The following is a 15,176-nucleotide window of genomic DNA, read 5'->3' as shown; positions in this document are numbered from 1 at the left end:
GTTCCCAAACTCCTCCCTATTTCTGGAAAGTTTCTCCGTTAAGTACCGCGAGACGAAAGGAACGGAAGAACCGTTCGTTTTTAAAACGCGAAAGCCTCGTTTTTCGCATTTCACGAAAACAAAGCGTTTCTCCATTTCTCTCTCTCTCACCTCAACCCTTCCCCGAATTGTTCTCCTTTCGTAGCGCCGACGGCAATTTCGAAGTGACGTTGGAGACCAAGGCCCAGCTCGACTACAGCGGATTTATCCAGTGGAAGCCTCCGGCCATTTACAAAAGCTCCTGTGAGATAGACGTCGAGTATTTTCCATTCGATGAACAAACTTGCGTCATGAAGTTCGGCTCCTGGACGTACGACGGCTTTAAGGTATAGAGCCATTGGTATCTCTCTCTCTCTCTCTCTCTCTACTCCCCGGGTAATGATCCCTCGCGGGCCATCCCCTCCCCTTGTTAAAAGAAGGAGCCGTTTATCCCGCATTGGGACTCGCTGAGAGAGATCGTATAGACGAGATGGGAGAAGACGACAGTTCGTAAAGTTCTTAAATTGGAATTCGCTGCTCAAAGGGTTGAGGCTTTAATGGGATCTTTTTACCCAAGGTTACGATATTGACCTTATCGATTTTATATATGTTCCATCCCCGAGGGACTATGACTAAAGTGTAGATTATAAGTATTCTCGTCTAGCTACGGGAGGTCAACGATTTATATTTCGTTTCGTATTTGTTCAGCGTAATGACCACTAACAAACGAAATTGGAATTTTTTTGAGCGCGCGCTGACCCTTAGACGAATCTGAACGGAAATTTAGATAGAAAACGCGTATTAATTTTACGAATAACGAAGTTTGTCCGTGTAGGTCGATCTGCGTCATAAGGACGAGCTTCAGGGCTCGTCGATCGTGGAGATAGGAATCGATTTAAGCGAATTCTACCTAAGCGTCGAATGGGACGTTCTCGACGTACCATCCGTCAGGAATGAGAAGTACTACACCTGTTGCGAAGAACCGTACATCGACATCACCTTCAACATCAGCATGAGGCGCAAGACCCTCTTCTACACCATCAACCTGATCATTCCTTGCATGGGCATTTCCTTCTTGACCGTGCTCGTGTTCTACCTGCCCTCGGACAGCGGCGAAAAAGTGACCTTGAGCATTTCCATTTTGCTCTCGCTGACCGTGTTCTTCCTGCTGCTGGCCGAGATCATCCCGCCGACCTCGTTGGTCGTGCCGCTCTTGGGGAAGTACCTCCTCTTCACCATGATCCTGGTGACGCTTTCCATCTGCGTGACGGTGGTAGTTCTCAACGTCCACTTCAGGACCTCGGCCACCCACAAGATGGCCCCTTGGGTCAAACGCGTCTTCTTGCACGTGTTGCCCCGCATGCTTCTGATGCGGCGGCCCCTCTACCCCAACGACCAGAAAAAGGTCATGGTGCGAACTTGTAACGGGACCGAGCTTCGCGATTACAACGTCCACTCGGACTCGTGTCCTCGCCGCCAGAGCTACGAAACCGAGGTCAGCGTCGAAGGACACTTCAGTGGTTGTCGCATCCACGGCAACGGCGGCGTCACCGCCGGAAGCGGGGCCGGTTCCGGGAACCGGGTCCATCCCGGGGTTCTTCAAGACGAATACCTGCTGGCCTCCGACGTCGAACGAAGCCCAATTCACATTCGGAGACTCCATTTCTGCCCCGAATTCTTACGAGCTATGGACTCTGTTAATTTTATCGCCGAACACACTCGCAGATACGAGGAGCATATATCGGTAAGTCGATACCCGTAAACCTTTCCACCAAAAAATTGACGTCATAATAAGTTAATATATCGTCAGCCGAGTCTTTAACTAAAGAAATAAGAACCTTTAATTTTTTAAGTATGGCGCGATTAATTTCGAAGCGCGTTTGGAAGGCTGAAATGAAATATAATAACCACCCTCGGGGTCCGAAAAACGCGTCCGTAATATTTCGGGAGCGGTTTATTTTTTAACGTACTTCTTTCTCGTTTGAATGTTATCGGGGAACGTTTTGAGTCCAACGCTTCTACGGATGAGACGAACGATTTTCTTCGCTTATCGGCCGAAGCGAGAGAACGCATTAATCTTTTCAACCTGATTCCTCTCCTTTCGGGGAAGAATAGCCGCGAGAGGAGAAAGAGACGATTGAGAAATGATGTTCTTCTCGCTATCATAGGATTAACGGGTGGAGCGAATGCGAATCACTCTTCTCCTTTGGCGTTTGGGTCGGACCACTTTGTTGTACGGTAGCGAGGGGACACGCGCCAAAAGAAATTGTACCTTCGAGACGGGAATAGGTCACTGCTGAACTAGCTAGTAAAGTATCCGAGATTAGAGCTTTCTTTGACTCGATTGACGCCACCCGTCGAGACCTTGACCGAGAGTGTCTCTGTTATGAAATGTGTCACGAATGTGGTATTATTCGCGATAGAACTGTACGACTTCGTTGGTGATAAGTGATGATAAACCCTCAACAAATAAAAAGAGTAGCCCAAGCTGTCAGAAAGAGAATTGAACGTTTCAAAATAGTTCTTGTTGGACGACTTTTGGGATTTATGAAATATATTGTCATCCATTTTTCGCATTTATTTTCTTATACCTTTTCGCTAGAGAACTCTCTGACACCAGGGTGCTAACTAGGTCAAAATGTTTAGGAGTTCCACTAGGGCCATTCTCTGGTTTCCACCCCGGATAATGAGCGTAACCTCAGGCGTAACTTAATCTTTATTTCTGGCTCTAGGTAAAGGAAGACTGGAAGTACGTTGCCATGGTGCTAGATCGCCTCTTCCTGTGGATCTTCACGGTAGCCGTGTTAGTCGGCACCTGCGGGATCATCTTGCACGCGCCCACGCTGTATGACACCCGCGAACCCATTGACTTTAAACTCTCCGAAGTGGCCATGGCGGCCCTCAGTCATCGAAGATTTTGATGGACGTCACCATTCGTAGACTTTTTAAAATCTAAGCTGATGTCGACCCAATGACATTAATCGTAGGAAACCCATTAACGACCATACATACTTGTATAAATCGGAGTGCGGGAAATTTATTAACGTTACTTTTTAGGCGTATATTTGAAAAAGTGATATTAAGTTTACCATTTACGCGCACCCAAATAATTGTTTAAGGTCTGTTTGGAATACATTCATAAAAGTACTCGTCACTTTACGATTGAATATTCCATCCCAATTATTCAGAGCCTTAACGTGAAATCGTTGAATCTATTGCCAAGAGCCAGGTAAAAATATATATTAAGCGCAAAAACAAGCTATGGCCGTTACTAACCCATACTTATTTTTGTATCCTATTGTAAGACCCATGGAAATCCCTATTTTGGCCTCTCGAGAGAATTTCTAAAAGTCCATCAACAGTTGATGAAATTTCCGCGGCGCTGATAACATTTCGCGTTATTGGTCAATAGGGATACGTAATGACATCACATTCCCGACATCGCAACCCAATGATACACTCCGTGAACTTCACGTCATTTTCCCTAACGTCCAATGACTATCGATTTCATCAACTTTTGAACGGCTAAAAAATATTAAACACGCCATATTTGTTCGAAAATTCGAATGCGGATGATTTTGGTGCATTTTCGAAGAAAAAAATATATTTCGTAAAATTGTAACCGGTTTCTTCTATATTCCCGGTGTTGACGAAAAATATGCCTTATATCGTTGTTGTCAAGGTCTAGCCGATACTTCTAGGACGTTTAAGTTGGTCGTAGGACCTACGTGTTAAAAAATATATAAATTCCATTGATTTCGTCATTCTATTGGTCGTAAGACCTACGTGTTAAAAAAATCTAAATTCCATTGATTTCGTCATTCGACAACTGATCCTCGATAAAATCAGTAGCCACGAATTTTAAAAATACTTAAAAAACTATTATCAAATTATATAAAATTAAATTTTATTTATTTCGAAATATTTTTGTTATTTCGTTTGGTACAATACGGTAAGAAATTAATTGTACAGTAGCAACAAAATTGTCGCGTTTGAATCCGAAATATTGTTCATAGAGTCGTGATTTTGGCGTCTGTGTAGGACCATCATAGTTGTTTGAAAAGTCATAGGACTATGCATTGCACATTTTCTATCACACATATAGGCGACACTATATATTTAATCGTTTCCTGATACCAAGTACACATTCTAAATTGCTAAAAAAAATCATGTTAAGCCAGACGGTTTTTGTATGACACCAGAGTCGTCGGAGGCTTTTATATTTAAGAAACAATGTAAATAATATCAAATTAAGATATTCGAAAAATGTACAGACATCCTCGCGGAATTTAGGGAATAAAAATTAGTTAAATATGTGAAAAAAATATTATACACAGAAAACAAATTAAAAACGTTTAAAATTTTCTGACACGAAATTTTAAAGAGATAATAAAACTGTGCCTCAATGAAATTTACTTTCTGTGTCCCATCTCAATTTTCAGATATTTGCACAGAACTTCACGGTGGCGAATTATTCAATAGGCGCCCAAGGCGAGCGCATAGGGCTTCGACTTCTCAGGGCAGGTGCGTGCCAACCACGGGGGCATGAATGACTGTGTTTGCAATTTATATAAAAAACTCTGGTAGCCCTAGTACCTTGACTCGTAGCTATAGCGGACCCGGCATAAAAGGCATCATAAACCGCATAGAGGAAAATTCAGATTTCTGCGGTTTATCCACTGTGCAATTACTGTGTTTGCTAATTTTATAAAAAAAAAAAAGTCTTGCCTAGTATCTTGACTCGTAGCTACAGTGGAGCCGGTATAAAATGTGACGCAAAAACCAAAAGTATATAAGACTACCAAGAATTAATTCAGGTACCTAAGAATGTGGGACTGCAGAGATTTTAAACTCATATCGACTTTTTATGGTAGTTTTTCATAAGGACGATCGCGTCTGCGTTTAGGTTTTGATATTTAAAAGCAAACGACCTTTCGTTACAAAGTACGCGAGGGTGGTATCAGATTGTAATGCTATTTAGCATTACTTGGATGAATTCTTAAGACTACAGTATTCTTTCCAGGCCTCTTCATTATTATTTTTTCAATGGCTCTTAAATGGCTCTGCAGTACTGATTTTTGAAGGACTTCAGCTTGGAGAGCCTCTCCTTTGTGAGTCCACCCGTTAGCTCTATCTCTACAAGGACTAACTAAATAGCTGGGTCAAGAAATCGAAATTGCACATTCCATGCAACACCAAGTGGCAAAAATCTGCAGTAGCGGAAGTAAGTTTCCTTTTACGAAGACTAACTGTTCTCAAAATGACGAGCACGAAACATTCATATCACTTTGCGATTGCTGAGTAGATCTACGAAGCTAATTCATTATTCCATAAGTTTGTATTGTTTATTGTACATTTTCATAATTTAATTAGTTTGAAATTATAAGCATGGTGGTTTCTTTTCGCCTGTTCTCGGACTAAAAGTGTACTCTTTCTGAATCTGTTCCATTGCGCCGAATCCTATTCGCCCGAACCCAATCCCATTCGACCGAAAAAGCCGCACTTTGGCGGATTTAGGATTCGGTCTAATGGGATTGTCCCATTCGACCGAAAAACCCGCACTTCTCCGGGTTTAGGATTCGGTTTTATCCGTTTCAGAATCTGTCAGAACAGCATGCAGTGTTACCTAACCCAACCTAACCTAACCAGGCAAGTAAATCTATTTTTTTGCGGTCGCTCAATTGTGAATATTGCGTTGGTCGATTAGAAAAATACAAAACCCGCCTTTGGGCTAATTTCATCAAACACATTGGCGGAATTCGGTCTAATTCGAATTCGGTCGAATGGGATTCGGTGCAATGGGAAGATACCCTCTTTTTACCCTAAAACGTTTTATTCGTCTGTTCCGGGGATGAGAATTACTCTGCACCATAATCTATTCGCTTGTTCCGGAGTATTATTATTACTCCTTCTGATAGCCAGAATTTATCTGTTAACAAGGCCACAGCCAGCCATTTTAGAAGAACTTTTCTACTCTGACTCAAACTATTCGCCACCACAGAATCTGAGTAGGATGACGTCATTGCGTTACTCTTCTTACCCTACTCCGAAATCCCGGAACAAGCGAAAAGAAACCACCTGCTTTATAAATAGATTATCTTTCAGAAATTCAGTACAATGAACAGAGTATCAATTCATGGAAACCACAAAATTCTACTACTTATTAACGTTGAAGATGCATTGTGATGCCTTCAAGAAAGAAAGTTCAGTATGGTTAGTGTATTTTATATTCTTATATGGAAGTTAGCAATATTGAGCCGATATGTAATCAACTAGCACTTAGAACAGTGTTCAACTAGAATTAGAGTTGTTAATATTCCGGAAAAATTAAATGCGGAAATTGGAAAAATAAATATTTTAAACATGTATTACTTTTTAAGAGTTTTTATTCAAGACTAGTCTAGACGTTTAGTTTTACTTTTGGATTCGACCAAATGAGGCGAAAATGCCTCGAAATTGAAATTTGCGAACAATATTAGGCTTATCATGGAATGAAAACCCTTTTTTTAGAAACTAGAATTGTAATCAGTTACTATAATGTATGTAAAACTATGTACCTTTATTGTACTTTTAGTTTGAATTTGTTTCATGCTTTTAAATTTTAGTTACTCGCTGTTTATCTTTAAAAGGGCTATTAATAAATTTTTGTAGCCCAGGCAATGGAATTTAATTTAGTCTAAAAGGGGGCTCAATTCATAAGAATAAAGTATTAGCCAATTTACAAAAGTATCGTGGGGCTGCCGCTGATAAATTTCATTTCCGAAAATGGTTTTGGCTTAGCAACGACTGTATTTATACTGCAGCTTCTTAACCTACATGTAGTAGTATAAACCTGGTATATTTAACAGAAGCTAGAAAGTGGCGAATATCTGGAACTTAAAATGGCTTCTAGTCAGGCTGTAATATTTATTATTTATTTCCTCCTACTAATTATGTTTTTTCTTCGAATCATTAACCCTACGTACGTAAAGAGAAAAATTTTCGCTCATGATTGCGTTCTGTTTGTTATGTTCTCCGTGCAAGAAACCCGCTATTAGACATTTTATGAGGCGTTGTTTGTAATGTCTAGAGAAAGCTTTACTTCTGAATTCTGTTAACTCGGTGAAATTAATTGCAACTAACGGGCTTTGGGCTTTTGATAAGACTCGCAAACACGCGCTCTCTATATTAAGCTCTATAGTCCAGCTCGGAAAACCTTCACTACCTGTTTTCATTATACTCTAGCTTCGAGTTTGAACTGAAATGATCTCGAATGCTGTTTAAGGAGCAGTTTAAGTTATCTAATTTCACATTTCAATACACCAGATTCGTGTCTATTTTAAACTTTTGATATCCGCTTTGTCAAGGTTAATTATTATCTTAGTAGGCTTTATAACCTATTGTTTTCTAAAGTTAAATTAACATTCATACGTATAGAAATGAACATTTTTTTAATTATAAATCGATTGGCGATAGAAGTTAAAGGAATTTTGTAATTTTTAGAAATGAATTTAGTGGTATCCTGATAGAAATTCGCAATCCCCAGAAAGCCATATGGTCAAAACATTTATGTGGAATTTTTAAGGCGAAAACTATTCATTTATCCAGATCATTTATTGTTTTGCAGAGATATAAAATAAATTTTAAAAGATGACGTGACAGTGCCATCTAAATGCTTACACGGAGGATTTAGTGTAGCGCAAAGAGAGAAAAGAAATTTAAGAATATGTCGTCGTAGTGCAATCTAAACGTTTACCCCGGGGAATTTATTGTATCTCAAAGAGATAAAATAAATGTTAAAAGATGACGTCAGAGAGTAATCTAAATGCTCAAAGTGAGTAAAAAAAAATAGAAGATGACGTCAGAGAGTAATCTAAATGCTCAAAGTGAGTAAAAAAAAATAGAAGATGACGTCAGAGAGTAATCTAAATGCTCTGCCGAATAATCGAAAAAAAATTATTTTGTTGCAGTCGAATTTCATAATTCAAACAAACCAGGAATACCTGAAAAATCTTTAAATATCACGGAATTAGATTGCTGAAAAAGAAGTCAGCGAAATATCTGGAAAACTCGAAATATATTGTATAAATCTGAGAAGTTAGCGAGAGTTGAAGGGTTACATAATAATTTGAATAACTCTACCTCGTGGTAGCATATACTTCCAATTACATTTTGGTATTATTCAAAATACTCGTTTCGAAATTCAACTGATTCTGTGGTCCTTCAAGTCATAGACCACTACTCTAGTAAAGTAGAAGAACACTTAACAATTGAGGTTACATTAAAACCATATATTATCCTGCGGCCTTAAATTTCTAGTTTTATGAACATTGAATTTATATAGCAAAATATACAGTATTTCAGAATTATTTGAAATATTATCCTACATTAAATCAAGAGCAAATATTTTACTACACACATTTATTTACTATACACCTATTTCTGCATATAGTTGACGGTTTAACGAGAGATCAATTTCTTTACCAACATAGCTTTCAATCGAAAGTGTTGGTCGAAACTGACCTTAGAAGGGGCAGGTTTCGTAAAATCGCTTTAAAAAATCCAACTTCTTATTAAAGACAAAGAAACGTTTGTTACCATTTTCGTTTGAAAATATAATTCATAAAAAGGCCTCGCGGATTCTTGAAATTGCGCAGCTGGGGTCTTGACTCCGCTCACTGTTAGTGGCTTCCTCTCATCTTCTAAGGTCTTGGCCCGGGGGTCTTGGCCGCCTTCTCGGAAATCCCTTTGAGAATTTATAAATCTTCGGCAGCGGTGGGCCTTTCATTAGGATAAGTGGGGAAAACCTCCGCGGATGCCTAACCTTAGGCCACCGGGACCAAAGACTTTTACGGTTTTTCCGAAGATTCGAAAGGGAATGAATTCCCATCGGGAAAATATTCCCCAAATCTTCGTTCTCTTATCTGCGAATGTTTACTGAATGATTATCGACTTTCGCGTCCCGTTCTTCTGTCTGACTTGCACTACTTATTGAAAAAATCCAAATTCATAAAAATAATGATAATGAGGCGTAGGATTGGTCGACCTCCTTTATAATATTAATACGCGTTTTTTAATTGATTAACGGTTCGTGGGACCTTAAAAAGAGCGTATTATAAATCGAAAAATCGTCGGCTATGAAGTTTTTAACATAACTAGCCCCAGTTAATAATCAGCCAGGCTATTACCCAAGGCACCACCTTAGGCCCAACCATCGAACGACTTTCAATGCCTTAAACAGGTGGCCGAGTTTAAATGCGTAGGAGGGTGGTGGCTAGCCCTTCATGCCACGCGAGCCAACAGCTCCATGCACTAACTATTACCGTTAACCTCAACAAGTTTTTATGGGAACACGTGTTTATTCTATATCACTTTTCTTCATGCCTTTACGCGTAACTCATACAAAATGTTTCTAGGGAAAAACTCAATTTATTAGTTCTAGCATACGTTAGAGCCGCCATAGGTATAACGTTAACAGCGATTTATCCCATAAAGAAATCAAAACCGGTATACGTGACTCCACGGACTTTATTATACCTAAAGGGACGGACAATCCAGCTAAAAATTCGGTGCGAGAAGAGTCCGTTAGCGGACAACTTAGCGGGGTGACGAAGGCCCTATGTTTTGACCACGACCAACCCCGATCATGGAAGTGTTTTTTAGAAGTTGGCAGGGCTATGCGGAATTTCTGGGAACATTTTAACAAGTGAGCTAAGACCAAAACAATTTATGATATCGCGCAAGAAGAACAACACGATATACTACGAACTCTTACTAATACTCTGGACCACGAGACTCCGTATACTACGACATAGCGGAAACAGAACCAGCGGCACCTCCAGAAGTTGCTAGTTAAGTTAATAAGTTCTCGCGTCGTCTCTTCTATCGTTCTCCTCTCTAGTCTGTTCCTCCACCCTGACAACGGGTTATTACCACGTCGACCACATGACCCTAACATCTTGGTCACTACCTCTTTTTAAAAGTATTTACTGTTTTTAATGGGCATCAGCCAAACAAATACCACATACAGCAACTGAAACCTTCAAGAATGTTCAAGGTTATTATCAACAGTTGAGAAACAAAGTGGTCTACGTGACCCAGATAGTTCACACAATAAATGAAATGTATGACCCTATGGTCGGCATCTTCTATAAGATAATATCCACTTGACGGACTGTCTCCTCTAAATAATTATAATCAGCTAAGCTAATACCAAGGCACCACTTTAGGCCCAAGTTATCTAGCGACTTATAATGAGAAGGGTTGGGGTCTTAACCAAAATAATTTGACCTTAAAAAAACCCTTTCCCCGAAACGAAATTCAATTTAAAGATTTACGACCCTTGCCAGGTATTTTTGGATATAGAGAAAGGTATGGTGAAACTTGAGAAACTATTTATAACGCCGAAGATGGGACCTCTGGGCACTTCGCTAGATAGGACTATATTCCCTTAGGCCTATAACGTTTCGTGAGAAAGAAACAAGACTACAGCAATTGATAAAGTTCTAATAAAAATAATTTTTTTTAAAAGTCAACTAGAAAATTATTTGCAATAGAGACTCATCAATTCTTTTTAGAGCTCTAAAGGATACTTTAGAATTTCTATAGAACATTTTTTACAGGAGATTAAATTTAACTGATTACCAAAGTTTTATTAAAATAGTTTACAAAAATGATATATCATAATTTGATGGTATATTTCAAACTACATTAGAACGATTTTTATGTATAAAAATACCAATTCTACCCAGGTGATAAAACCCCTTAATGATGCGTTGGCTTGGTAAGGTCGAAAGGAAATTGCAGTGGCCCTCTGGTGGCGTAACTTGCAAACTTTTGAACCTATCAGCATTAATTTAGGCTCTAATATCAGTTTTGAAAAAGAAGCGACTGAAGTGTTTCTAAGCAGACCAGATAACCTCTCTCTCGCGTCTTTCGGTGGGCACTGTTCCGGATAGTTACCGCGGAGGAAAGATGAAAAGATGGGTTTTCGGCTGGCACGCCTCACTGGCTCTTCTTATTTGTAAACAGGAGCCCTCCGGGGATTCGAATCTATTGAAACTTTACCGAGTTTTGCCTTTTGACTAACTTACTACTATACAACTTTCTTAAAACTTTTTTAGGTTTAGAGATACTTTTAAGCTGATTTAAGATAACTGTTTTCTAAGACAAAACAAAAAATTAAAAATTGTGACTACATTATTATGATTTTGAGGGGTCGGACTGAAGTGCCCAATTTCTTGATTTATTTATTTGTTTTATTTTGCTTAATTTCTGGATTTTGGCATTGCATTTCTGGAGTGTTTCCTTTATTTATTGCTATTACTTTATATTTTTAGTTTATGTTTAATTTCTTCATTTTTTTCCAATTGTACTCCTTGATTTTTCACTAAATTTGTTGATTTTGTTACGAATAGGATTCGTTGATTTTTCGCTTAATTTCTTTATTCGTGTCAGATAGCATTTCTTGAATGTTTTGCTTAATTGGTTTCGGATTGGAATCTTGGAATGTTTTGCTTAATTTCTTTATTTGTTTCGGATAGGAAGGTTTTGCTTAATTTCTTGATTTTTTTCGGATATTTTGAATGTCTTTCTTAATCTCTTGATTTGTTTCGGATAAGATTCCTGGATTATTTTGCTCAATTTCTTTATTTGTTTCGGATAGGAAGGTTTTGCTTAATTTCTTGATTGGTTTTGGATATGATTCCTTCATTATTCTGCTCAATTTCCTGATTGGTTTCGGGTGGGATTCTTTGAATGTCTTTCTTAATTTATTGATTTGTTTCCGATAGGATACCTGGATTATTGTGCTTATTTTCTTGATTTGTTTCGGATAGGATTCCTTGAATGTCTTTATTCTTAATTTCTTTATTTGTTTCAGATAGGAAGATTTTGCTTAATTTCTTGATTTGTTTCGAATAGGGTTTCTTGAATGTCTTTCTTAATTTCTTGATTTGTTTCGGATAGGATTCCTGGATTATTCTGCTCAATTTCTTTATTTGTTTTATATAGGAAGGGTTTGCTTTATTTCTTGATTTGTTTCGGATATGATTCCTTGATTATTGTGCTTAATTTCTTGATTTGTTTATAGGATTACTAGAACATTCTACTTAATTTCCTGATTCATTTGCCAAAATTTTTTAATCTTTTGCTGGATTACTAAATTGCCTCAATGGACTTTGGTCTTTTTTGGATAAATCCCTGATTTGGATTCTCAAACTCATTTAGGATTTTTATTGTTTTAGTAGGAAGCCATCTGTTTCTTTTTGGGAATTGCTCTCCTCCTCCCCACAGTCTTAAGCTTTGTGGGGTTGAATCCGGGTGCTGCTTTTCCGTGAAACACGTTCTCTGAGTATCTCCAGATTACGAGCCAAGTACCGAGTCAATGAAGAAGATATCGAGGCCAGTAATCTGTGACGGAAACTTTTATTTTTAAAGACTCGCTTTTTTTCTTTGATGGCTCTTGTTTTTGATTTCTTTTCATTCCCCCTTTCCACCCCCATTCTTCCGGCAGTTAACACGGTATTCCACACGCCCTACTTTTTATGACTCGCTGTTCTCGAGATGGCGAACTTATCGGGAAAACCAGACACGTTTTTCTATTTGAGAGTGTCGGGCCCTTCTCTAAGCTTTCGTTTAAGGCCGCTGCGAGGCGCTGATTGAAATGCCAGATCCGTCTTCGCTGTTCCGGCTATGACAATGAAAACTACCAGCTGCGAATATCTCCGGATATTTATTTCGCTTTTTTTTTCTTTTCCTAACTCTTAAAGGTTTTTTATTCATTCTTTGTGTAAACTACGCCATCAAAAACTATAAATTAGAATTTTAAATTGAGCGGAAGATCCTGAGGCTGAAGATTTATTTAAAATCAATTTATTTTTATCACCGTAAATGGCAGTTAGAAATTCAAAAGATAGCTTTGTGAAACGTCCTTTAAAGTATCAGACTACATTTTACGAGATTAAAATAGATTTATTCATCACCGAAATATTTGGCTTAGAAAATCATAGTTATGAAGTTCTCGGTAACTCTCTGGTGGGTAATTTCTCAGTGTACACCGCTGCATGACGTGAACAACACTTCTACAGGCGTTTTCATCTATTTTAGGTCTAAGACCTTTTAAAGTCGTTATCGGTTTTAGACCATCTAATTATTTTTAACAAACATATTTAAATTATTTTTATCAGAAGTAAATGAACCAAAGTTATCGAAATAGCGCTTAGAATCGGAGGGCGTTTTCCTTATGAAAATGATGATAAAATCGAGTCCAATAAAAGCTAATTTCAATCCTCGTCTTTTGACGTGATAAATTGCGCTTGGGAATTGTGGTGTAGCTATTTCTATGTAAAAAAAAATTGTTTCATAAAAACAAAACTTTTTTTCGGCCTAGGAGCGCGCAAAATTTTAAATTCGAGATCAAAATGTAACTTCATAAGGAAAACGCCTCCAACATGGGGAGTATAGCAGTCTGATAACTTCGGTGCATTTACTTCTCGTTTTATCTAGTTAAATATTATTTTAAAATAAAATATTTCTTTTTTAAATCTTAATTATAAAATCGCCAATTTAAATTGCTTTTAAAAGTTGCGAATCTCTGCTTTGAAGGGACTGTGTTTAAGTATCGAAAGATAATGAAGAATAAACACGGATCTTTGGCAAATAAGATAACAAACCTTTAACAAGCTGTAATTAGGATTAAACACGTAGGGGAACGTCTGATTGTTGTCTCTCACTTTTACACCCCTCAAGTTTACCCGAATCAATAACATGAACTCTTTCTCTCGTCTGTCGCCTCTTTTCGCGGTTCGCTTCGAGGCGTCTTCTCTTCGTTTTCTCGGATTTTCTTCAGTCGAGCTTAAAGAATCCTTTAAAATTGCTTAACTAAGACAAATTTTCTCACTCGTTTCATTTCCCTCTTTTCAACCTTCTTGTGAAATTGGTTTTTTCCCGGCCCGAAACTTGTTTGCTTAACCCATTTTCCTTTAAAAAATATTCCTTATTTGGCGGTTTATCGCTTATTTAGACGATTAATATGGTGGTAAAATAACCATGAGGCCTGAAATTTTTTAGCGATTAGAATGAAATTAACAGAGGAAAAGTGTAGAGCCATCAATAATTTTTGCCAGTTGGCAAAACGAGGGGAAAGTTGTCAAATTAAAGTTTTTGACAACAGTTTTTTTGAAAACAATTTTGCCAAGTAATTCTAAGAAAGTAGTACAGAGTTGGTAAAAATCAATGGCCGTCATATTAAATATCTTAAAGGGGAACGGTCAACCTTTAACCAGTTAGATAGCCCTATAGCCCATTAAAAACTAAAATTTATGGCGAAAGCCCATCAAAAAATATTGAGTGGTTACTTTTTAATAAAATAAAGAAATTTCGGGAAATTGAAAAGCGCGCGTTCGCCGCGACACCTGGTGGGAAGTCGGTGAGACAGAAAAACAACGTAAAAGCGCGCGCTGCTGAAGACGCAAAAAATTGGTTTTGCACGCGCGGCGCGTTCCAGTTTTAAGAGATTTAAGCCTAAATTGCGCGATTTTAAAAGTTAGGATAGTTCGCAAATCGCTCATACGGGGTTAGGGGCGCAGGCGGCAGCCCCTAAGATGGCGGCGAAAATTCAAACCCAAACACCTAGCGTTATTTTTCGTTTCAACTTTTTGGGCCAAAAGCTATTTTTTCAAGACAAAAAAAAGGTACGTGTTAGTATATTGAACGTCTTGTTAATCTTTTGATACGGAAATAAGGGCATATTTGGAAAAGCTTGGCCGTTCCCCTTTAAAGATTATTACTTTAATAATTCGTTCAGAAGACAGACTAACGTCCTTAGCAGTCAAATCTCCCTCAAATAGAATAGAGAATATCGGAACCGATAAAAAAAATGCCACTTTGAAAAGAACGAAGTGAACAGGGAGAAAAAAAATTGAATTCATTAGACTAACGAAGTTGAGGCAGATTTTCTGGTATTTGCTTTCTCCCACGTCATCTTCTTTGAAGCGTCTGCTAAATCGATTTAAAGGCTTTTAATGAGCATTGCCCTCAATCCTCATCCTCATCCTTTTGCAAAGTTCCGCTTCCATCCATCCTAGAAGAGAGGCAGTTGGGATGGGTTCCCTTTCGAATAAAGAAGCTTCAGACGATTTTGTTCGATGAGTGAGAAAAGAAGAAATTGCGGCCGCCCT

At 38.3% G+C, this 15,176-nt stretch overlaps 1 protein-coding gene across 1 annotated transcript in view; it reads left to right on the top strand.

Moving 5' to 3' along the window:
• The window catches only part of LOC149926761 (acetylcholine receptor subunit alpha-like), a 65,229-nt gene extending 62,188 nt beyond the window's left edge, over positions 1-3,041 (top strand). The window contains exons 6-8 of the mRNA XM_090159505.1: positions 185-365; positions 854-1,762; positions 2,751-3,041. Of these exons, the coding sequence (XP_090015631.1) occupies positions 185-365; positions 854-1,762; positions 2,751-2,939 (1,279 nt within the window). The 3' untranslated portion in view covers positions 2,940-3,041. The remainder of the gene's footprint in view (positions 1-184; positions 366-853; positions 1,763-2,750) is intronic.
• The last annotated feature ends 12,135 nt before the right edge of the window (positions 3,042-15,176 follow it).

This window comes from Leiobunum rupestre, chromosome 9, assembly GCF_980474605.1.
Source record: "Leiobunum rupestre chromosome 9, qqLeiRupe1.1.hap1, whole genome shotgun sequence".
Taxonomy (NCBI): Eukaryota; Metazoa; Arthropoda; class Arachnida; order Opiliones; family Sclerosomatidae; genus Leiobunum; species Leiobunum rupestre.
This window is presented reverse-complemented; position numbering and strand designations above follow the sequence as displayed.